The sequence below is a fragment of the Amblyraja radiata genome, chromosome 9 (assembly GCF_010909765.2).
Source record: "Amblyraja radiata isolate CabotCenter1 chromosome 9, sAmbRad1.1.pri, whole genome shotgun sequence".
Lineage (NCBI taxonomy): Eukaryota > Metazoa > Chordata > Chondrichthyes > Rajiformes > Rajidae > Amblyraja > Amblyraja radiata.
This window is the reverse complement of record NC_045964.1, coordinates 7,220,732-7,245,708: the sequence shown is the minus strand read 5'-3', so window position 1 is coordinate 7,245,708 and position 24,977 is coordinate 7,220,732. Positions and strand designations below refer to the sequence as shown.

General features: G+C 48.2%; 1 protein-coding gene across 1 annotated transcript in view; it reads left to right on the top strand.

The window, feature by feature from the left end:
• LOC116976727 (serine/threonine-protein kinase PAK 5-like) overlaps positions 1-24,977 on the top strand; it is a 43,376-nt gene that overhangs the window by 1,779 nt on the left and 16,620 nt on the right. Inside the window, exons 2-5 of the mRNA XM_033026599.1 lie at positions 5,824-6,065; positions 18,094-18,771; positions 23,260-23,679; positions 24,450-24,583. Coding sequence (XP_032882490.1) covers positions 5,859-6,065; positions 18,094-18,771; positions 23,260-23,679; positions 24,450-24,583 — 1,439 coding nt within the window. The 5' untranslated portion in view covers positions 5,824-5,858. The remainder of the gene's footprint in view (positions 1-5,823; positions 6,066-18,093; positions 18,772-23,259; positions 23,680-24,449; positions 24,584-24,977) is intronic.

Sequence of the window (24,977 nt, the reverse complement as noted above, 5' to 3'; positions counted from 1 at the left end):
ACAGGGGATCCCCAGGAATGTGTCAGTGTTTACAGGGGGACCCCAGAAATGTGTCAGTGTGTACAGGGGGTCCCCAGGAATGTGTCAGTGTGTACAGGGGGTCCCCAGGAATGTGTCAGTGTTTACAGGGGGTCCCCAGGAATGTGTCAGTGTTTACATGGGGTCCGCAGGAATGTGTCAGTGTGTACACGGGGTCCCCAGGAATGTGTTGGTGTGTACAGGGGGTCCCCCGGAAGCGTCTCCATATTATAAGGGGTCCCCAGATAGTTTTGGTCTTTTGAGGGGGGGTCCCGGGATTGTGTGGGTATTTACAAGGGGTTCCCGAGAGCGAGGCAGTGCTTACTGTGCTGAGGTGTGCGGGAGTGTGTTGGTGTTTGCGCTATGGGACTCTCTGTAAAGTGGAAGAAAGAACTGCAGATGCTGGTTTAAAATCGAAGGTAGACACAAAAATGCTGGAGTAACTCAGCAGTTGAGGCAGCATCTCTGGAGAAAAGGAATGGGCGACGTTTCGGGCCTCGAGATGTTCTCCAGAGATGCTGCCTCCTCACCCGCCGAGTTACTCTTGCATGTTGTGTCCACCAGTCTCTGGAGAGTGTCGGTTTAGTTTAGTTTCGAGATACAGCGTGGAAACAGGCCCTTTGGCCCACCGAGTCCGCAAACCTACCTATAATCACCCGTACACTACACGCTCGGGGCAACTTTAAGGGCCTGTCCCACGAGCATGCGAGTTACATGCAAGCATGGAGTCGCATGCTCGTGGGACAGGCCCTTAACAGAGGCCAAATTCTGCCCTACTTTGACAAAAGGAAGCAACTGACAATTTTGTCAAAATGTAGTTATTGCTTGTTTTAGGGTATTTGAGATGTGCTTTACACAATGGTGAACAAAATAAGTCCTTCTCTGAGTACAATTTGAAAATATTTATACCAGGGGAGTAAGAAATTCCATCACAGAGAGCTGAAAGAAAAACACGTTTTTCCTCATTTACAAGAAAACGCCTTTCTGTCAGTTGCTTCCTTTTATCAAAGTAGGGCAGAATGAACCTGGCAACTCTACCGCTGCTGTTTACAGAGAATCCACAGGGGCACGATGCTTCCGGAGGTGTGTCTGTGTTTGCAGGGGAGTCTGTGTATAGAGGGGGCTCTTCAGGTGTGTGTCTGTATTTACAGGGGGTGCCCGTGTGTGGCTATGTCTGTGTTTGCCTGGGGAGTCCAGGATCCTGTATGTGGTCACAGGAGGTCCCAAGGAGTATTGTCAGCTTTTACAGGGCGTCTCCAGAAGCATCTCTATGTTTACAAGGTGTTCCTGGACATATGTCTGTTTATGGGGAGGTCCCAGGATTGTGTCGGTGTACACAGAGGTCCCTGTCAGGAAGGAACTGCAGATGCTGGTTTAAACTGAAGATAGACACAAAAAGCTGGAGTAACCCAGCGGGATGGGCAGCATCTCTGGAGAAAAGGAATAGGTGACGTTTCGGGTTGAAGATGGCTCTCGACCCGACAAGTGGGGTGGAAGGTTGCAACCTTCACGTGGTCCGCCCTGTTTTGACTAATGCAATCAACTCAACGTGCACAAACGGAAGATCAAATAGAACAAGTTGTCCAACAATTTTAGGCTGTCTCTTCACTCGTGCCCAACCCCCCCCCCCAACCCCACCCTCTGTTTCTACATTTACCGATGCCTCAGACAGACACAAAGTGCTGGAGTAACTCATCGGGACAGGCGGTATCTCTGGAGAGAAGGAATGGGCGACGTTTCGGGTCGAGACCCTTCTTCAGACTGAGGGGAAAGGGAAATGAGAGATATAGACGGTGATGCAGAGAGATATAGAACAAATGAATTAAAGATGTGCAAAAAAGTAGCGACGATAAAGGAAACAGGCCATTGTTAGCTGTGTTCTAGTTGAAAACGAGTTACAGACAATGAGACTCAACAAGACGACTTTAAGCGGGTACGATTTGGGTGGTTTTGGCCCGAAAAGTTGCCTATTTCCTTCGCTCCATAGATGCTGCTGCACCCGCTGAGTTTCTCCAGCTCTTTTGTCTACCTTCGATTTGGGTGGGGGAGGGTTGGAGAGAGGAGAGGGGGATGCAAGGTTTACGAAGTTATAGAAATCAATATTCATACCGCTGTTCCTCCAACAGCACCTCATATTTCGCTTGGACATCTCACAACCCAATGGGTCAGACATATCTTTCATTCATTTGTTCCATATTTCTCTATATCACTGTCTATATCTCTCGTTTTCCTTTCCCCTGACTCTCAGTCTGAAGAAGGGTCTCAACCCGAAACGTCACCCATTCCTTCTCTCCAGAGATGCTGCTTGTCCCGCTGAGTTACTCCAGCTTTTTGTGTCTATCTTCGGTCCCAGGAATATGTTGATGTTTCCAAGGGATTGTGTCTGTTTAAGAAGCGGTCCCAAGATTGTGTGCGTCTTTGTGTTTGCAGGGGGTCACCGGGGTGTCTATTCACAGGGTAGACAAAAATGCTGGAGAAACTCAGTGGGTGAGGCAGCATCCATGGAGCGAAGGAAATAGGCAATGTTTCGGATCGAGACCCTTCTTCAGTCTCTATTCACGGGGGGATTGCCGGGATGGTGTGTGTGTGTGTCACCTCTTCCACTGCTGTATTCCATTTCCCCCTTTTTATAAGTGCCTCCCCTCCCCATCCCAACCTTTCCCACCTCTTCATTTATTTGTGCTCTTCCAACCTCCCCCCAAAATCACTCTGCTAATCACTCAACCAGCATCTGCAGTTCCTTTCCTATACAGGGTCTCCGGTTTGGCGCCATTTTCAAGTCAACCTGCAGGGGGTAGTGTTCCCATGCACCTTATTTCCTGGCCGCTTGTTGGTAGAGCCCAAAGATGCTTCGCTATAGGATCTTTGGTAGAGCCTGTACATCTGGGAGATGCTATTGCAGCGGCCTGGGCAAGTAAGGCTAGTGTCTTGTAGGCAGGTGTGCATGGTGGCGGAGAGAATGAATGGGTTGATGAGGTGCCAGTTAGGCTGTTTGGTTCTGGAAATTGGTGAGCTTCTTGAGTGTTGTTGGTGTTGCGTGCATCCAGACAAGTGGAGAGTGGATGGATGAAAGGCCTGGGAGTGTCAGGAGTGAAGCTCCTAGAGTAGGCTGGTACACCTTAAAGTCGTCTTGTTGAGTCTCATCAGATATCATCAGGTCATAAGTGATAGGATTAGAATTAGATCATTCGGCCCATCAAGTCTACTCCGCCATTCAATCATGGCTGATCTATCTTTCCCTCCTAACCCCATTCTCCTGCCTTCTCCCCACAACACGTGCTAATCAAGAACCTATATTTCTCTGCCTTAAAAATATCCATTGACGTGGCCTCCACAGCCTTCTGTGGCAAAGAATTCCACAGATTCATCACCTTCTGACTAAAGAAATTCCTTCTCATCTCCTTCCTAAAGGAACATCCGTTAATTCTGAGGCTGGGACCTCTAGTCCTAGACTCTCCCACTAGTGAAAACATCCTCTCCACATCCACTCTATCCAAGCCTTTCACTATTCTGTAAGTTTCAATCGGGTCTCCCCTCACCCTTCTAAACTGCAACGAGTACAAGCCCAGTGCCGTCAAACGCTCATCATATGTTAACCCACTCATTTCTGGGATAATTATTGTAAATTTCCTCTGGACCTTCTCCAGTGCCAGCACATCCTTCCTCAGATACGGTGCCCAAAACTGGTTACAATGCTCCAAATGCGGCCAAACCAGTGCCTTATGGAGCCTCAGCATGATGTTAAGAAGAGACCCTGTCTGATGGGTTGGATTGAATGTTTTTGAGGCATGGATTGGTGAGGGCAGTGTGTGTGATGGTCATTAATCACAGGCATTCCCTGGGGGTGTATCAGTGCTTGGAGGGCATCATTTGGTGAAATGTCACTGTTTTTTGGGGGGGGTCCCAGAGGCTGGAGTAGTACTTAGTGGGGGTGTCGCTTGTGAATGTGTTGGCATTTTGAACTGTCCCCAAAAGATGGTGAGCGTTTACAGGGAGTCTCCAGGGGAGTGTTTGTGTTTACAGGGGAGGGTCCCCAGGAATGTGTCTTGTGGGGGATTGCTGTGTGTCTGTATTTACAGTATGTACGATACGATAGAACTTTATTCGTCTCAGGAGGGAAATTGGTCTACCAGCAGTCATAAAACACAACAAGATTCATGAAACATGACATTAAAGTGGAAGGTAGGCAAAAATGCTGGAGAAACTCAGCGGGTGAGGCAGCATCTATGGAGCGAAGGAAATAGGCAACGCTTCGGGTCGAAACCCTTCTTCAGACCCTCCATAGATGCTGCCTCACCTGCTGAGTTTCTCCAGCATTTTTGTCTACCTTTAATTTCCCAGCATCTGCAGTTCCTTCTTAAACATTAAAGTGGAAAGTCCAGGATTGGGGATGTGCAAAGATTTGGGGGGGGGGGGGGGGAAGTCAGTCTACCCCACGACAGAAGGGGGGTGGAGTTTGATAGCGACGGGGAAGAAGGATCTCCTGTGGCATTCTGTGCTGCATCTTGGTGGAACCAGTCTGTTGCTGAAGATGCTCCTCAGGTTGACTAGTGTGTCATGGAGGGCGAGCTGTATTGTCCAAGATGCTCTGCAGTTTGATGAGCATCCTCCCCTCCAAGATCCCTTATGTGGGGTACCCCAGGAGTGTGTCAGTGTTTATGGGGGTCCCCGAGAACGTATCTGTTTTATGTTAGCATTCATAGCAAATGTTAGCATTCATAGCAAAAGGATTTGAGTATAAGAGCAGGGAGGTTCTACTGCAGTTGTACAGGGTATTGGTGAGACCACACCTGGAGTATTGCGTACAGTTTTGGTCTCCTAATCTGAGGAAAGACATTCTTGCCATAGAGGGAGTACAGAGAAGGTTCACCAGACTGTTTCCTGGGATGCAGGACTTTCATATGAAGAAAGACTGGATAGACTCGGCTTGTACTCGCTAGAATTTAAAAGATTGAGGGGGGATCTTATAGAAACTTACAAAATTCTTAAGGGGTTGGACAGGCTAGATGCAGGAAGATTATTCCCGATGTTGGGGAAGTCCAGAACTAGGGGTTAAAGTTTAAGGATAAGAGGGAAGTCTTTTAGGCCACTTCCATCTCCAGCTGTGCTTCGGTTTGGAGCCCCTGACATGATTTTTGAGAGAGGTTCTGACATCCAGGAGATGGTGGATCTATGATGCCCACATAGTCCCCCTCTTCTTTACGGAGAGGGTGCAGGTCCCTGCCAGCTCGTGCTGTGCCTTCGTGCTACCCATTGGCTGCAGGCAGGTGCCGGCAGTGTGAGGAATGCAATTGCCTGAGCACCTTGTCATGCCTTTCCCAGTGAAGGTTGACACAAAATGCTGGAGTAACTCGGCGGGACAGGCAGCATCTCTGGAGGGAAGGAATGGGTGACGCTTCGGATCGAGACTCTTCTTCAGTCGTGAGAGTCAGAGGAGAGGGAGACTAGAGATATTGAAGTGTAAGTTGTGAAAACGACAGATGAAAGCCAACGACGATCAAGCAAATGTTGATTGGTTCATCGTTAGCTGAGGGGAAGGTGACAAAGAGGCCTACACTCAGTAAAATTAATCAGGAGGACAGTAGAACCAGTCAGAGAACTAGGGTGGGGAGGGGATGGAGAGAGAGGGAAAGCAAGGGATACTTGAAGTTAGAGAAGTCAATGTTCATACAGCTGGGGTGTGAGCTGCCCAAGTGAACTATGAGGTGGTGTTCCTCCACTTTGGGCTAGGCCTCACACTGACTTTCACAGCCACAGTTTGTCGATACCTCCCCGTACGTGGCTAACTCTCGCCTCTCGCTGCAGGTCTGCTTCCCGGAGCTCTGCTGCTTCAGCTCGAGATGTGGAAGAAGAGGAAAGGCCATCGGGTGGAAATCTCGGCCCCGGTCAACTTCCAACACAAGGTTCACACCTCCTTTGACCCGCAAGGCCAGCGGTTTGTGGGCCTGCCCAAGCAGTGGCAGGGGCTTGTGGCAGACGTCCTGAAACGCCCAAAGCCCCTGGTGGATCGGACCGCCATCACGCCCGTGGACACCACACCGTTGAAGGTAACTTGCTCACCGTGTGGGTAAAGGTCAAGGCTGGCCTGGGATGGGGGCTGCGGCCATCTAGGGTGAAGGGTATTGAAGCCAATGTCCAGAGCTACTGAGGGAGGGAGATGCCCACTCTGAGCGCATTAGAGCATTGAGATCCTTTTGTGGAGCATGGAGCAACTTAGGGGGTGATGGCGAGGGCTGTAGTACATAACTACAGTTCAGGCCGGGCAGCATCTCTGGAGAGAAGAAATGGGTGACATCTCGGGTCAAGATCCTTCTTCAGTGACGAAGGGTCTCGACCCGAAACGTCGCCCGTACTGTCCGATAGTATAACGACCCGATACTGTCCCTAATAACATAGAAACATAAAAACATAGAAAAGTAAGCGCAGGAGTAGGTCATTCGGCCCTTCGAGCCAGCACTGCCATTCAACATGATCATGGCTGATCATCTAAAATCGGTATCCTTCCTTTCTGCTTTTCCCCCATATCACTTAATTCCTTTAGCCGTAAGAGCTAAATCTAACTCTCTCTTGAAAACATCCAGTGAATTGGCCTCCACTGCCTTCTGTGGCAGAGAGTCCCACAGATTTTTCCTCACCTCAGTCCTAACAGGACTACGTGGGATTACGTTACAAAATTTTGAGATTTTAAAAATCAAGTCTGCAATTTATCCCATCAGATAAAGCATAAAAAGAAGTTTAATTTGACACCTAATTCACTTTCATATCTTCAGTATTAAAAAAGTTATGGCCATTTTCATACTCTGAAATTAGCATCTTGTTCCCTATTGCTTTTCCATTGACTTAACACAAAAGCAGTGATCGAGGACAGTCATAACTTTCTTAAAAATTAAGAGAACTGAATGAAATTTTCAGTTATTTAAGATTGAAGCATCTAATTAGTTATTTACCTAATTGTAGCTAATTACAAAATTCAATTACTAGATCTAAACATCTATCCATTTCTTAAGAAAAGGTTAACATTTTTAAATAGCCTAAGTGTCCAAATAACATTCACACAAGAATTCACAATATAACATGATTTTTAAATCTCATTGTCATGAATTTATAGGCCAAATGGAAGGAATTTAGTGTTTAGTTCCTGTAAATTAATAGCCATTTTAATCATCTTGCGAGTGGGTATTTGTGGAACGCGATCAACTGGAACGTTGCGATTTGCGGTGAATTTAAACTCCATATCGGCAGGAAAATCACTGCCGGTTCGTATGGGGCCCAATTCACATTTTTGCAACGTGAAATTTTGATTAAAGTAATCCTAAGAAGCAAGTTTATATGTAAAATAAACGACTTACCTTGCTTTGTCCCATACGTGAGATCCGGTCCGTTGCCTGCGTAGACGGCGTTAGAAGTCGCTTTTTATTTTACTCCAGCGCAGAAATTGTCCCGCAGTTTTGTTTTTTTAATTCCGAGTACGGCAGTCGGAATGATTTTTCAGCATCAGGTAAAAGCCCGAGAACATATATCTCGGACAGGCAGGAGAAAACGGCATTTCAATCCCGCCCCCCTCAAAGGCGCCAAAGTCGCGCACACGACCAGTGACAGAACTGCAGCGCCGCTGAAGGTAAGTTTTGTAACATACCTATTTAGTGTGAATGGTTGGCGTGGACACGGTGGGCTGAAAGGCCTGTTTCCATGCTGTATCTTTCAATCAGTCAATAAACGATACTGTCGATAGCAGTGGAGTGGTTGGAAGTGTAGCGTTGGGCATTTGCACCCGACATGTTGAGCTTATGTACCCAGACATGATGGTTGTCTCCAGGACCCCTCATTTGAGGAAAGACATTATTGCTATTGAGGGAGTGCAGCGTAGATTTACAAGGTTAATTCCCGGGATGGCGGGACTGTCATATGCTGAGAGAATGGAGCGGCTGGGCTTGTACACACTGGAGTTTGGAAGGATGAGAGGGAATCTCATTGAAGCATATAAGATTGTTAAGGGTTTGGACACGCTAGAGGCAGGAAATGTGTTCCCGATGTTGGGGGAGTCCAGAACCAGGGGCCACTGTTTAAGAATAAGGAGCAAGCCATTTAGAACGGAGACGAGGAAACACTTTTTCTCACAGAGAGTGATGAGTCTGTGGAAGTCTCTGCCTCAGAGGAGACAGGTTCTCTGGATTCAAGAGAGAGCTAGATAGCGCTATTAAAAATAGTGGAGTCAGGGGTTATGGGGAGAAGGCAGGAACGGGATACTGTTTGGGGATGATCAGCCATGATCACATTGAATGGCGGTGCTGGCTCGAAGGGCCGAATGGCCTACTCCTGCACCTATTGTCTAATGACAATCGTAGGCCTATCACTTTGTGCTGCAGTGGAAATTGAGACCATTCGCTGCTTGGGAGTTTGTAATCATTCAAGTGGAGTTACCACCACAGGGAAGGTTGGGTATCAGTCTCCATGTACAACCCCTTTGAAGAGTACAGAGGAAATATGTTCCTGTTAGGGTGAAGGGCAACGCTGGCAAGTTCAGGGAACTCTGCTTGATGAAAGATGTTGAGACTCCAGTCAAGTGAAAGAATCACTGCCGGTTCGTATGGGGCCCAAATCACATCACGCAAAACGTCAGATTGAGGCGGTCAGGATCGAGGGAATACCTCCACGAGAAGGAAATCAGGTGGGCAGAACGAGGACATGAAGTGAAGCTTACAGGCAAGGTAAAATAACATCCCCAGAGATTCTACAGTTGTATAAAGGGTAAAATGGTGTTGAGGGGAAGAATAAGTCCCCTTGAAGACCAGCATGGCCGTCTTGAGCACAGTGGTAGATTTTCTGCCTTGCAGCACTTGCAGCGCCAGAGACCAGGTTTCAGAAGGTCATATGGTCATAAGGTCATAAAGGAGTAGTAGAATTAGGCCATTCGGCCCATCAAGTTTACTCCACCATTCAATCATGGTTGATCCATCTCTCCCTCCCAACTCCATTCTCCTGCCTTCTCCCCATATCCTCTGGCACCCGTACTAATCAAGAATCTATCTTTCTATCTCTGCCTTAAAAATATTCACTGACTTGGTCTCCACAGCCTTCTGTGGCAATGAATTCCACAGATTCACCACCCTCTGACTAAACAAATTTCCCCTTCCAAAAAGAACGTCCTTTAATTCTGAGGATATGACCTCTAGTCCTAGACTTTCCCACTAGTGGAAACATCCTCTCCACATCCACTCTATCCAAGCCTTCCACTATTCTATATGTTTCAACGAGGACCCCCTTATATTTCTAGGCTCCAGCGAGTACAGGCCCAGTGCCAACAAACGCTCATCATTGATTAATCTACTAATTCCTGGGATTATTTTTGTAAACCTCCTCTGGACCCTCTCCAGAGCCAGCACATCCTTCCTCAGATATGGTGCCCAGATTTGCTCACAATATTCCAAATGTGACCTTACCAGTGCCTTATAGAGCCTCAACATTATTTCCCTGTTTTTGTATACAAGCCCTCTTGAAATAAATGCTAGCATTGAGTTTGCTTTCTTTACCACTGATTCGACTTGCAGATTAACTTTTTGGGAATCCTGCACCAGCACTCCCAAGTCCCACCTGCCCCTCCACCTATTTTCGTATCATCTGCAAACTTGGCCACAAAGCCTTCAATCCCCTCGTCCAAATCATTAATATACAACGTGAAGAGTAGCGGCCCCAACACCGACCCCTGTGGAACTCCGCTAGTCACTGGCAGCCAACCAGATAAAGCCCCCTTTATTGCCACTCTTTGCCTTCTGCCATCCAGCCAACCTGCTATCCATGCTAGTATCTGCTCTTTGATACCGAGGGCTCTCACCTTCCTTAGCAGCCTTATGTGGCTCCTTATCAAAGGCTTTCTGAAAACCTAAGTAAACAACATCTACTGACTCTCCTTTGTCTGTCCTGCTATTTACTTCTTCAAAGAATTCCAGCAAAGATTCTGTACGGAGTTTGTACGTTCTCCCTGTGACCACGTGGGTTTTCTCAGAGATCTTCGGTCCCCCCCCCCCCCCCCCCACACTCCAAAGACGTACAAGTTTGTAGGTTAATTGACTTGGTATAAGTGTAAATTGTCCCTAGTGTGTGTAGGGTGGTGCTAATGTGCGGGGATCGCTGGTCGGTGTAGACTTGATGGGCCGAAGGGCCTGTTTCCGCGCTGTATATCTAAACTAAACTAAAAACCGCAGAAGATGAGGGAGATATTACATGAATACCTCCTCTGTTTTACTGAGAGGGGTATCATGGATGCTGAGGAGTTGAGGCATAGAAGTTGTGATGTCTAGGATCATATATGAATGACCAAAGATACAGGGATTGGACACACCCTCAGGAAACCTGCCACAAACATCACCCAGCATGTAATGGAACCCCCGAGGAGAAAGGAAAAGAGGTTGCCCCAGGAACAACTGGAGAAGAGGTGTCCAGACAGAAATGTCTGGGAGTGGGCTCAACTGGGGAGATCTCGAAAGAACTGCCAACAACCGAGTGAGGTGGAATACATTTGTCAATGGCCCATGCTCCCTAGAGGAGCAAAGGGCTTAAGAAGTAAGAAGAAAGAGGGGGTATTGGTAGTGTTTAAGATTAAAGATAATAATGATTTTTAAAAGACATTTGGACAGATATATGGATCGGAAGGGTTTAGAGGGCTATGGGCCATGGGGCATGGGACATGGGAATAGATCGATAGGTCAAAGGGCCTGTTTCCATGCATGAAACCCTCCAAGTTACAGGCAAGGCATGCAGGTTTTCCGTTAGGGCTGCTTATGCCCAGGGGATTGGGATGAGCATCTTTATTGCAGATTGTCTCTGGATAAGGAACGGTGACTTCCGAACACCTCGTACACAAAAGTATCATCTGTGTGAAGTGTCCAGTGCACAGAGATGCATTTGTTCGTACCAGCGACAGTTCTAGTTTCCTCCTCTCCTCGTTTACCAATTGTTTTGTGTGCTTTTGATGTCGTTCATTGCAATATAGAGGAGGAATGGTTACCATATTGAGTGATTTTTGTTGTTGTTCCGTATTTTCTAGCTTAGTGAACAAAATCATCTTGTGGACCTCTGTAAAAATGAAACCTGTTTGTTACCCCAGTAGTCAGTCTGCAGAGCGCCCCACCAGCTGTAGCGGCAGATTTTTACATTGTTTAAGAGATTACTCCCTCTAGCCTCTAAGGTTAAGGGGAATGTCTTTATATGCATGCAAGCTCTCCATCAGAGACCTTCAGAGCTTCTTCACAGACAATTCTTCCAAAACACAGTTTTTTGATTAAATAAATTCTTTATTGTTGATGCAAAACAATAAGGTCCATCCAAACTTCTTCCGACTGGTTACTGTAATCTTCATCGAACTCCAGCTTATTGCTTTAAACGTTAGAAAACTCCTTGTGTCTCCGTTACACTTCGCATGGTCAAAGGGTAGACCTTCCCCATGCTGGTCCTAAACTAAACTGAAGCCAAATGACCACTACACCAGCCCTTTGTCCAAGTTCTCCAGAACACGCTGTGCGCGACCTTACACCTCTGGAAATAGGCAGCAGAGCAGCATCCTCTGCCAGATCTTCCCTCAGTCATGGGACCACTGTCCAGTCCTGTGATCCATCATCTTGACCATCCTGATAGGTGCACTGAGTAAGGAGCTTCAAGCACAGAAGTCCCCAGGTCAGTATGAAGAAGGATTCCAACCCAAAACGTCACCTATCCATGTTCTCCAGAGAAGCTGCCTGAGCCGCTGAGCTACTCCAGCACGTTGTGTTTTTTTGCTTCTGGTATAGTTCCACTCCAGCTGCCTCTCTACATTTCTTGCTCCGTAGCCTGTCTCAGGTCACGGAAACAAAAGCTCTCGGAAAGAAGAAGTTTAGTTTAGTTTATTGTCACGTTGTTGGATACAGTGAAAAGCTTTTGTTGCATGCTAACCAGTCAGCGGAAAGACAATACAAGATTGCAATCAAGCCATTGACAGTGTGTCGAGAGATTTAAAAGTGTGGAGCGATTGTAATGAGTGATTGGAGATCTGCACGCAAATAGTCGCCTGGGTTTGGCGCCATCTTGGGGAGAGTGCAAGGGCAGTGATGGTGGAGGGAGGGGCGAGGAGTGGAATGGGAGAAAATGGATGTGATTTAAACCAGCCATGGACTCCATGGAGCTCAGTCCATGATGATGAGCACCCTTGCTGAACTCTGAGCTGAGGGGCACAAACCTGTCATATGCATGTACTGAATTAGGGCCATCTAACCATGTAAGTGGAATGGTGAACAAATGCGGTCATGGTGGCGCAGCGGTAGAGTTGCTGCCTTGCAGCGGCAGAGACCCGGGTTTGATCCTGACTACGGGTGCTGTCTGTACGGAGTTTGTACGTTCTCCTCGTGACCTGCGTGGATTTTCTCAGAGATCTTCGGTTTCCTCCCACACTCCAAAGGCGTACAGGTTTGTAGGTTAATTGGCTTGGTGTATGTGTAAATTGTCCAAAGTGTGTGTTGGATAGTGTTAATGTGCGGGGATCGCTGGTCGGCGCAGACTCTGTGGGACTGTTACCGCGCTGTATCTCTAAACGAAACTAAACTAAATTAAATTAATTGTGCAGCGCAAAACACAAGGAGAGCTGCTGTAGGAACCCAGCGGTTGGGCAGCACCTGTGGAGAGAGAAAAGTGGACGTCTTGAGTCGAGGCTTGCAGATGCTGCCTGGCCTGCTGCACCTTTGCTGTGTTTCCTCCAGATTGCTGTATCCTGTGGCAGCCGAGAGTGCATGTAACCTGCAGCGTGTGACTTGGAGCAGTGGTAACCTTGTCAGCGTGGGCCCACAGAAGGGAGTTGGTCCTGATTGCCGGACATTAAGCTGCATCAGGAAGATCGGGATGCCCAATATTTTGTGCATGATCTTGGCCTCATGCAAACCTCTTGTGCTTGTGGTTTGATTTCCAGTGGTGCCTCTGATTTCCAGTAGTAGGTCAAGGGTTCTCAAGCTGGGGTAAATTTCTACATATTTTTCCTCATTGCTTGACTGTGTTTAGTTCTGGTATACCGGTATCTACTCATCATTAGTTGTTCATAATTAAATTTGTGCAAAATTGATCCGCCGTAGCGATACGATTTTTTGCCACCTTACTCACCATTCTCCTCTGCTGCAAGTCAAATAAGTTTTATTCCGATCTGTGAAATAATACAAAAGTTATGAAGGTTTTGAAGGTTCTAACTCCCTCTTAAATATAGCCAATGAACTGGCCTCAACTACCTTCTGTGGCAGAGAATTCCACAGATTCACCACTCTCTGTGTGAAAAATGTTTTTCTCATCTCGGTTCTAAAAGATTTCCCCCTTATCCTTAAACTGTGACCCCTTGTTATGGACTTCCCCAACATCGGGAACAATCTTCCTGCATCTAGCCTGTCCAACCCCTTAAGAATTTTGTAAGTTTCTATAAGATTTCTCAATCTTCTAAATTCTATCGAGTACAAGCCGATTCTAATAATAATAATAATAATACATTTTATTTGTGGGCGCCTTTCAAAAGTCTCAAGGACACCTTACAGATTTTAACAAAATTAAAAAACATATAATCGGAGTAAAATAAATAATAAAGACATCAATACACGAATTAAAGACAGAATTCGATCCAAAGACAAAAAAATCAAAAACACAATGTGAAGAGAGAGCAGCGGCAACTAAACCGCGCCAGCGTCCACTCTCCCTTCCGGCAGCCATCTTGGACACAGACTAATATAATCACTTACACACAAAAATCATCCCCCCACAATGGTTACCACTGTGGGGGAAGGCACAATGTCCAGTCCCCATCCCCAGTTCTCCCAAAGTCAGGCCTATTGAGGCCTCCGCTATTGCCTCTACGGAGGCCCGATGTTCCTGGCCGTTCTGGCCGGGTGCTGTTGCCCCGGCGTCGGGAGAGACCTCTAAGCGGCTGGGCCTCGTGGAACGGCCGTTTCCTTACCGGAGACCGCGGCTTCCGAAGCCGACAAGGCCGCGCCGGTTTGGAGCTCCCAGGCTCCCGATGTTGAAGTCGGCGCCGCCGCTCCGCTCCGCAGACCCGCAGCCCGGAGGTGTTGAACTCGGCAGTCACAGCTCACCAGAGCTCCAGCGCGGCGACCCAGGCAAAGCATCGCCCGCTCCGCGATAGCGCTCCAGCGCTGTGCCGCCACCGAAGCCGAGGTGCTGGTCGTTCCCCGCCAGAAACGGCGCTCCACGCCCGCTGGTAGGCCACGAGGACGGGTCGACGGGGCAGCCCGGAGAAAAAGCTGCCTCACCGACCAGGTAGCGACCTAGAAAGTCTATCCAGTCTTTCTTCATATGAAAGTCCTGACATCCCAGGAATCAGTCTGGTGAACCTTCTCTGCACTCCCTCTATGGCAAGAATGTCTTTCCTCAGATTAGGAGACCAAAACTGTACGCAATACTCTAGGTGTGGTCTCACCAAGACCCTGTACAACTGCAGTAGAACCTCCCTGCTCCTATACTCAAATCCTTTTGCTATGAATGCTAACATACCATTCGCTTTCTTCACTGCCTGCTGCACCTGCATGCCTACTTTTAATGACTGGTGTACCATGACACCCAGGTCTCGTTGCATCTCCCCTTTTCCTAATCGGCCACCATTCAGATAAAAGTCTACTTTCCTGTTTTTGCCACCAAAGTGGAGAACCTCACATTTATCCACATTATACGGCATCTGCCATGCATTTGGTCACTCACCCAGCCTATCCAAGTCACCTTGCAGCCTCCTAGCATCCTCCTCACAGCTAACACTGCCCCCTGAACAATGAACAATTCTACATTTTGCTTTATCATCGTTCCCTTTGATCTCTCGTTTTCACACCTTAATCTTCAACATCTCTATGTGTCCCTCTCCCTTGACTTTCAGTCTGAAGAAAGGTCTCGGCCCGAAATGTCATCCATCCTTCTCTCCGGAGATGTTGCCTGACCCGCTGAGTTACTCCAGCCATTTGTGTCTATCTTGGAGGTATGCAGAAGTATAAGAAGCACAGATAGGTTATGAAATGAATGAAATGAATAAGTTTATTGGCCAAGTATTCACATACAAGGAATTTGCCTTGGTGCTCTGCCCGCAAGTGACAACATGACATATAGTGACAGTTAGGAATGACACATAAAATATTAAACATGCAATAAATAGTAAAAAGCCTTTCGCCATGACTGACCTGTCTCAGACCAGAGGGCATCGGTTACAGATGTGGTAACGGTTTAGTGGGGATTTGAGGAATTATGTTTTCCGCCATTGGTAGTTACAAACTGATTTGTAGTGCCTGAAAAGATAATGAAGGTAGATAGTTTTACAGCATTAAAGAAGCATGTGAATGTCAAGGCATAGAAGGACTAAATGCTGGTGAATAGGATTAGTATAGATCAGCAAGCACACTGTAGGCTGAACGACTGTTTCTGTGTTGTCTGACCCAGATGGTTTCGCCACTGTAGTTTGGTGTTTGAGTACACTGCCATGTACATTTGACTTTTTCGACTAGACAATGAGAGATCTCCTTCCTTGGAAGGGATTTCTTCCTTATTTGGATGCTGTTTTTTATTGAGCAGCATCCCAGGTGTCTGCTGTGACTCATAGTCTTTTCACCCCCGTGTTTCATGCCTGTGGCGGGACAATTAGCCAAGGGCTGCAGGAACTAACGCACAGGTATGTGAACCTCATTACTCAGTGTGGACTGTGTCATGAGTGTGTCATGAGCCACATTACCTAGTCCAGGAAGCAAACCCTCATTAAGGAGCATTGCTGAGGTCAATGTCTCATTTCTGTTCTGAACACAGTGCGCGACTGATGTGCGGCTCAGGAGAGAGTGAGTACTAGAGTGAGATAACGTATATGTGTATGTTAAAGTATGTTGGCTGCCTCGCCAACAGTCTGCCCTTTCCTTCTCTGTTGTTTCTTTAGTCTGCGTTGAATGTATGTTTTTAGTGTTCTTTAGCTTGTTTTATTACGTAGGGAGTGGGAGGGGGGTGGAGGTTGAAGGAAACTTTTTCTAATCTCCTACCTCGATGGAGATGCATTTTTTTCCCCCCCCTATCGTATCTCCATCCACACTGCAGCCTAACATCTGTTGGAGACCAACTTCGGGAGCTCCAACCGCGGGAGCCTGCAGGACTTACCTTCGTGGAGCTCGTGGTCTCAGGTTAGGGTCCGACTTCGGGAGCTCCAAGCCACAGGAGCTTCGACCGCCCCGACGTGGGAGATTCGATCGTCCCTCAGAGGGTGGTGGAGGCCGGTTCTCTGGATGTTTTCAAGAGAGAGCTAGATAGGGCTCTTAAAGAAAGCAGAGTCAGGGAAGCTGGGGGAGAAGGCAGGAACGGGGTACTGATTGTGGATGATCAGCCATGATCACATTGAATGGCGGTGCTGGCTCGAAGGGCCGAATGGCCTACTCCTGCACCTATTGTCTATTGTATAAAATGAGGGAAGAAGAATAGACTTTATTGCCTTCCATCACAGAGATTCCCCCAGGAACGTGGGGAATTGGCTGTGGTGGATGTTTATGTTAACTTTTATGTAGTGTGTGTCTTCTTGCTTTTTTTAGTATGGCTGTATGGTAATACGCATCTTAATTGGTACACGTGACAATAAAAGACCTTTGAAATCTTTGTGTAGGTTTGAAAAATGTAAGTGTGCAGATCAGGTATTAGAGCGTTAAAATAACTGGTGTGTATCAGTGTGGGGAGAGAGGGTCTAATCCAATTCAGTCAGGTCCGAAGAAGGATCTCGACCCAGAACATCACCCATTCCTTCTCTCCAGAGATGCTGCCTATCCCGCTGAGTTACTCCAGCACTTTGTGTCTGACTTCCTGTGAGGTTCTGTAATAAAACCAGAAAATATTGGAGAAACTAATTTCACTCCTGCCATCGGGAGCCTGAAAACTGTAACGTCCAGGTTCAGAAGCAGTTTCTTCCCAACAACCATCAGGCTATTAAATACTACAACCTCCAAATAAGTGTTTTCACTGATACTCTCTTCCACCTAAAAAAAAAAGATGAAAAAAGTTTTTGTGTAGGTTTAAAAAATGTAAGTGTGCAGATCAGGTATTAGAGCGTTAAAATAACTGGTGTGTATCAGTGTGGGGAGAGAGGGTCTAATCCAATTCAGTCAGGTCCGAAGAACCTCCCCCCGACCTGACCTATACTGGATTGATAATTAGGATGGTACTGCACATAGTACTGCCACCTTGCAGTTCCAATGACCTGGGTTCGAACCTGTCCTCTGCTTCTGTCTTGTGCAGAGTTTATGCATTCTCCCTGTGACTGCTTGGTGCCCTGATTTCCTGTCATGCTCCAAAGCCAGGCGGCTTGGTAAGTTGTAGGAGGGAACTGCAGATGCTGCTTTACACTGAAGAGAGACGCTAAAGCTGGAGTAACTCAGCGGGACAGGCAGTACCTCTGGAGAGAAGGAATGGGTGACGTTCGGGGTCGAGACTGAAGAAAGATTCCTTCTTCGTGTTGGCAAGTAAATTGGCCCCTCTAAACTAAGTAGGTGGTTAGTTGGAAAACTGGGGGAGATGATGGAAGGGTGAGAGAGAACAGGGGAATGTGCTGGTAAGAAGGCTCTAAAGGGCCTGTCCCACTTACGCGATCTTTACAGGCGACTGCTGGCACCCGTGATAGGTCGTCGAAATTGTCAACATGTTGAAAATTCAGCGGCGACCAGAAAGACGCTACGACTCTTTGGAGACCTCTCATGACCATAGGAGACCTCTCACGACCGTACAGGCGACCCCTGGTGACATGTCGCGGGTGACCACTCACGACCGTAGGAGACCTCTCACGACCATACAGCCTATATAGTCGTGAGAGGTCTCCAAAGAGTCGTAGCGTCTTTCTGGTCGCCGCTGAATTTTCAACATGTTTCAATATGTCGACGACCTATCACGGGTGCCGGCAGTCGCCTGTAAAGGCCCTTAACTCTGCAACATAGATTCAATGGCCTCTGTGGTAAGAACACATTAAAAAAAAAAACCACCAACCATATCCTGTCCTTTGATTGTAATTACCATGCACGTTTATCTCCTTTCATTTTGTCACTTGTTTCTTTTATTGCACAGCCCATTGTTCGCGGAAATTCATCTGGAGTGAATAATAATCTCCCGGGGCTGGTGTCTGATCTGCAGGAGCTATCGGTTGCAAGATCCAACTCTTTACGGAGAAACACCATTTGCTTGTCTCAGGGGAAAGAGTGGCCTCTGAAGAAAATCGCGGAGGCCAAGACCCAAGAAATGCTACGCCCTAATTCCGGGCGGCGTTGGACCAATAACTTCTTGTTCGGGGACCAGAAAGGGAGGTGCAGAGGGGAGAGTGGAAGTTTCACTGCTCGGCTGCATCTTCCAAAGAGTTCACATCGGCAGCAAAATGGCAATGGGATTCACGAGACCAAGCCGACCAAGAACCTGACCATCCCTTCACTGGAATATGAGCGGCAGAAGACAAAGTCCACCGGTCATTCACTTGAACCACAGAACTCCACTCCATCCCCAGACAAAGGAGCACCTGGCTCTCCGCAGGGAGTGATCAGGGCGAAATCGGGGAGACGAAACAGTGTGGGCTGGAGACCCATATCCTGCTTTTTTATTCGGTCGAGCTCGAAGCAGCAAAGAGATCAGGACTCGGGCTTAGGCAACTCACCTGTGCTATGCGACAGTCAGGGGAACCAACACAATGCCACTATAACAACAAGCCCCTCACTGGACACCTCAGGACCAGTACCACCAACCAGCCAGAATCAGGTATGTAGCTGGGACTTGATTTGAATCACTGGCCCCATTTACACACATTGGGGCGATACATATATAGAGATGCCAAAGTCCGCAAGCCCCCCATATTTTTAGTTTAGTTTAGAGATACGGCACGGAAACAGGCCCTTCGCCCCACCGAGTCCGTGCCGGCCAGCGATCCCCGCACACTAACACTATCCTACACACACACACACTGGGGACAATTTACATTTGTACCAAGCCAATTAATCTGCAAACCTGTACGTCTTTGGAGTGTGGGAGGAAACAAGAGATCCCGGAGAAAACCCACGCAGGTCAAGGGGAGAACGTACAAACTCCGTACAGACAGCACCCGTAGTCGGGATCGAACCTGAATGTCTGGCACTGTAAGGCAGCAACTCTACCGCTTCCATCTATTTAGTCATTAGCACTGGAAGAGATTGTGTGAGCTCAGTGGATGGGTTTTTTGTAGCAATTTGAATATATATAAAGTCTGGTAATCTGGACAAAACCATTATGGAATCCTAAAATAGACACAAAATGCTGGAGCAACTCAGCGGGACAGGCAGCATCTCAGGAGGGTGACGTTTTCGGTTCAAGACTCTTCTTCCTAACTGGTTTATCAACACACTTGCTAAAGAACATCATCATAGATTTGCATTTGGAAACAACCCCCACAGCTCAACATCATGCCGACTGTGATGTCATCCAAGCTAATCCCATTTGCCTGTGTTAAGGGCCTGTCCCACTTTCACGACCTCTGCCGAGTTTGCCCTTGACTCGTACTCGCAGCATGGTCGTAGGAGGTCGTAGGTAGGCCGTAGCAGGTCGTGATGCTTGTCGTAGGTACTCGTGGCATCAAGTAGGTCGGGGCGTTTTTCTAGCCTGATGTCCACGAGTAAAAAAGGTCGTGAATTAGGTTGTGAAAGTGGGACAGGCCCTTTAGGCCCATTCCCCTCTACCCCGTTCCTATCTATGAACCTGTCCAAATGTCTTTTCAATGGTCTAATTGCACCCACCTGCTACATCATATACCCACCACCTAAACCCTTGCCCCTCGCATCTCTTCAAACTTCTCCCCTCTCATCTTAAACCTTCAAGGGCGGCACCGTGGCGTCGCGTTAGAGCTACTGCCTCACAGCGCCAGAGACCCGGGTTCGATCCTGACCACGGGTGCTTGTCTATATGGAGGTAATACATTCTCCCCGTGACCTGTGTGGCCTTTCTCCAAAATCCTCGGTTTCCTCCCACACTCCAAAGGCATGCAGATTTGTAGGTCTATTGGCTTGGTGTGAATGTAAAATGTCCCTAGTGTGTGCAGGATAGTGTTAATGTATGGGGATCGGTGGTCAGTGAGGACTCGGTGGGCCGAAGGGCCTGTTTCCGCGCTGTTTCTCTGAACTAAACTATGCACTTTTGATTTGGACTTCTCATCCCTAGTAAAAAAATACTAACCGGCTACCATATCTACACGTCTCACAATGTCATAAATCTATACGGTCACTCAGCCTCCTATGTTCCAGTGAGAATAAACCCAGCCTATCCAGTCTCTCCGGATATGTTTATGTGTATAAGTGATAGGAGGAGAATGAAGCCATTCGGCCCATCAAGTCATGGCTGATCTATCTCTCCCACTCAACCCCATTCTCCTTCCTTCTCCCTGTAACTCCTGACGCCTGTACTAATCAAGAATCTATCCGTCTCTGCCTTAAAAATATCCATTGATTTGGCCACCACTGTGGCAGTTAATTCCACTGATTCACCAACTGATCAAAGAAATCCTTCTTCATCTTCCTAAAATAAATTCTGAGGCTGTGACCTCTGGTTCTGGACTCTCCCACTAGTGGAAACATCCTCTCCACATCCACTCTATCCAGGCCTTTCACTAGTCGGTAAGGTTCAATGAGGTCCCCATGTAAACCCAGCCCCATGCTGCGAGGTAGGGTGAACGGCCTACTCAGTTGTAACCAATTCTTGCAGGAGACCTTTCCTTTCTGGGAGGGGCCAGGTATAGCCAGCTAATGTGATATATGATGCTGTTGGCTGCCTCCCAAGATTATGAATCAGGTTTGCAAATATTGCCAAATTAAGGTGTGGCAACCTGCAGAACGCTGCCAGAGGGGATAGGTTAGTAGAAAAGTCAGGGCAATGAGAGATGATGTTGAATGCAGGGAAGAATGTTACTCTGGCATAACATACGATGAGTAAATTATAAAATGGAAACGTTGAGTGGAAAGTAAATACCCTAAGGAAGCAATTCATTTAGCCCGGATAAACGGAAGATAATGTAAGCAAATGGGACAATACATGAAGAGGAAGTGTTGAAACATGAAATGATAGGGGTAAAGACAGGATATAATGCCGCAGGAGACAGCGTAACATGACAACTAATGGGAGCAATCTGCACTGCTATATTGAAGCACATTTGATACAGGAAGTGCCCCCAAGATCTTTCAAGACGTGGGCAGCAAGCGGAAGAAATTTACTTTTGATTGATTGAAAGATATAGCTTGGAAACAGGCCCTTCGGCCCATCGAGTCCATATTGACCACTGATTACCCGTTCATAATAGCACTATGCTATCCCACTTCTGCGCACTAGGGGGCAAATCATGGAGGCCAATTAACCTACAAACCCGCACGTCTTTAGAACGTGGGAGGAAACTGGTGCACCCTTGGGAAATGCATGCGGTCACAGGGAGAACGTGCAAACTCCACATAGAGATCAAGATTGAACCCGGGTCTCTGGCACTGTGAGGTAACGATTCCACCATCTGTGTCAGTGTGCCACCCAAATTGGGTAGGGAATTAAAACATTAATATAATGAATGTGGATGATCAGCCATGATCACATTGAATGGCGGTGCTGGCTCGAAGGGCCATATGGTCTACTCCTGCACCTATTGTCTATTGTCTATAAGATATCATGAAATATTACTGTAAAATATTAGTAGTGATAGGCTTTTACAAATTAAGTAAAAGGGATGAGAGGCACAGGTCAAACGTTTGGGAAGGTTATTCCAGTGCTTGTCCATGACGTCTGATATTGGGGTGGGGTTTGAGGTTGCAGAAGCGATCAGAATGAAATGGATGCAAGTAATGTTGGAAGGATGCAGGACTGGAGGTGGTTGCAGAGCAAGGTTGCAGAGCAGAGGGATGAGAATCGTACTGTAATGCCCCTGACCCACTTAGGAAACCTGAACGGAAACCTCTGGAGACTTTGCGCCCCGCCCAAGGTTTCCATGCGGTTCCCGGAGGTTGAGGTGGTTGCTGGAGGTTGCAGGTAGTGGAAGCAGGTAGGGAGACTGACAAAAACCTCCAGGAACCGCACGGAAACCTTGGGTGAGGCACAAAGTCCCCAGAGGTTTCCATTCAGGTTTCCTAAGTGGGACACGGGGCATAAAGGTCTCGGCAGACCAGAAACCATTGGTGGGCTGCAGGGAGGGTTGCCAACTTTCTCACCCAGATTCCCGACGGCAATTCGTTGACCGACTGGGCCGTGGCTGGGTGAATGATGAGTTGTCCCGGGTGCTGGACTGCACACAAAGCCCAGCCGGCGGGCCAGCTGATGAGTTTTGGCCCGGCGCCCCGTCCAACTCATGAACCTATGATCGGCCATGAGAAGGAAGGGTGGTGGTGTCGGCGGTAAGCGAAGGTCCGAAGGTCGGACAGCTGGCCGGGCTGCCGACCGACGGGGCCACGGGCGAGGAGCTGCTGCTGCACTCCATGGGCTGCACTACGTCGGGACGGGTGAGGCGGGGTCAGATGCGGCGCTCTGACCCGGCAGTCCCCTCGACATGAGTAGCAGCAGTCAAATACGGGACAAGGGCGGTTCCGTACGGAACACGCCAATTTAGCCCAATATACGGGATGTACCGGCTAATACGGGACAGTTAGCAACCCTAACAGGTGACGGAAAATAAGATGTGAGTTAGGACGGAGATAGAAAGGAGATAGGAGGGAACTGCAGATGCTGTTTAAATCAAAGAAAGACACAAAATGCTGGAGTAACTCAGCGGGACAGGAAGCATCTTTGGAGAGAAGGAATGGGATTTCTCCCAGGAAGGAGGTTGGTCTGTCATCAGTCATAAAACACAACAAAGTAGATGAAACATGAAATTAAAGTAGGAGTTTGTGGATGCCTCGTAGCGGCTCGTTCGAGTAAAAATTAACAATTTTTTTCATCACAAGTATTTTTCTACTCACGGACATTTTTCACAGTGTTGAAAAAAAGTCACGAGTTTACCGGATTTCCCGAGTACCTACCGTTACTAGTACGAGCCTCTACGAGACATCCAGAAACTCATACAGACCCGCTACGGACATTCTCCGAGTTCGAATCATGGGAAAACTCGGGAGAACTCTTGATTGACCTCATACAGTGGGACAGGCCCCAGTGTGCCCTCGAACGATCACACAAATTCCAGAGGGTGGTGGGGTTGGTTGTCTTATTGGGGTGTCTCTGCAGGGGGATCTGAGCATCTCTGTCTCTTCCGTCAAGGCAAACCACCAGTGCAGGAGGAATGGAGGAATAACATGGAGCCCAGAACAAAGCAAGAGGAGGGGAAGCAGAAAAGAGAAGCCTGAAACTGCGTCGGCGAGGGAGAGCTTCAGCCGGGAACTGCCGGGCCTGAGGGAAGAGTCTCCGCGCACATACAGTTCCCTTCAGCACAACCCAGCTCCCCTGGAGCAAGGCCAGGCCGGGCCTACCAGCAGGGTCACCCACGGGCAGTTCAGGGCAGCCATGGTAACGGTGGTCGACCAGACCGATCCCACCGACCAGCTGGAGTTGTTCTGTAAAATCGGAGAGGGCTCCACAGGCATCGTGTGTGCAGCCACGGAGAGACTAACCGGGCGAAGGGTGGCTGTGAAAATGATGGACCTGCGCACACAGCAGAGGCGGGAGCTGCTTTTCAACGAGGTGAGGGCGGAGGGGGGGGGGTCTATCTGCCTCCTGGCAGTGGGGCCGCTGGGCTAAATGAGGGGTGGGAGGGATGGGGGGGGGGGGGAGCAAGGGATCGACCACGGGGTGAGGCTGAAACAGAGTCCGGAGAGTGGAGACACGGCACATCATGGTGGTCGGGATGACAGCCAGCTCCCAATACAGTAGCGGGAGAGGCAGGGGGCTCAGAGGGTCAAGAGGGGAGGATGGGTGAGGGGAGGGTCAATGAGGGGTCGGTGAGGGTCAGTGGGGGTCGGTGAGGGGTCAATGAGGGGTCGGTGATGGGAGGGTCAGTGAGGGGTCAGTGAGAGGTCAATGAGTGAGGAGTCAGTGGGGGTCAATAAGGGGGTGAGTGAGGAATCAATGAGTGAGGGGTCGGTGAGGGGTCAGTGATGGGAGGGTCACTGTGTTAGGGGGGTCACTGACAGGCCAGCGTGTTGGGCCAGTGGTGGAGCATGAGTGGGTTCAGGGGTTGCACAAGTGGGTCTGGGGGTCAGCGATGGGAATGTCAGTGGGTTCACGGGTCAGTGTAGGGGGTCATTGGTTTGGGTCAGTTAGGACAGTGAGGTTCAGGTAAATGATGGGGGAGGGATTCAGTGATGAGGGGGGATCAGTGGGTTGAGAGGTTGGTGAGGGAGGATTGATATGTATCAGGGGAGTATGTAAGTGAGGTGAGGGTCCTCTGTTTCGGGGTAGAGTGATGTTCCGTGGGTGTAGTCACTGAGCAGCTGTATGTCCTGGTTCATCAGGTGGTGATTATGAGAGATTACCGGCATGAGCATGTGGTCAACATGTACAGCAGCCATCTCGTGGGCGACCAGCTATGGGTTGTGATGGAGCTACTGCAGGGTGGAGACCTCACCGACATCATCCTACGCACCAGGTAACCCTGCCCAGCCCAGCATACAAACTGAATAGAGAACCGTCTTATTGAGCATTTCCATAAGTGATAGGAGCAGAATTAGGCCATTCAGCCCATCAAGTCTATTCTACCATTCAATCATGATGATCTATCTCTCCCTCCTAACCCCATTCTCCTGCCTTCTCCCCATAACCACTGACACCTGTTCTAATCAAGAATCTATCTATCTCTGCCTTAAAAATATCCATTGACTTGGCCTCCACAGCCTTCTGTGGCAATGAATTCCACAGATTCACCACCCTCTGACTAAATAAATTCCTCCTAATCTTCTTCCAAAAGGACTATCCTTTAAATTTGAGGCTATGACCTCTTTTTATATCTAAAAATTATATCTAAATTATATCTAAATTATATC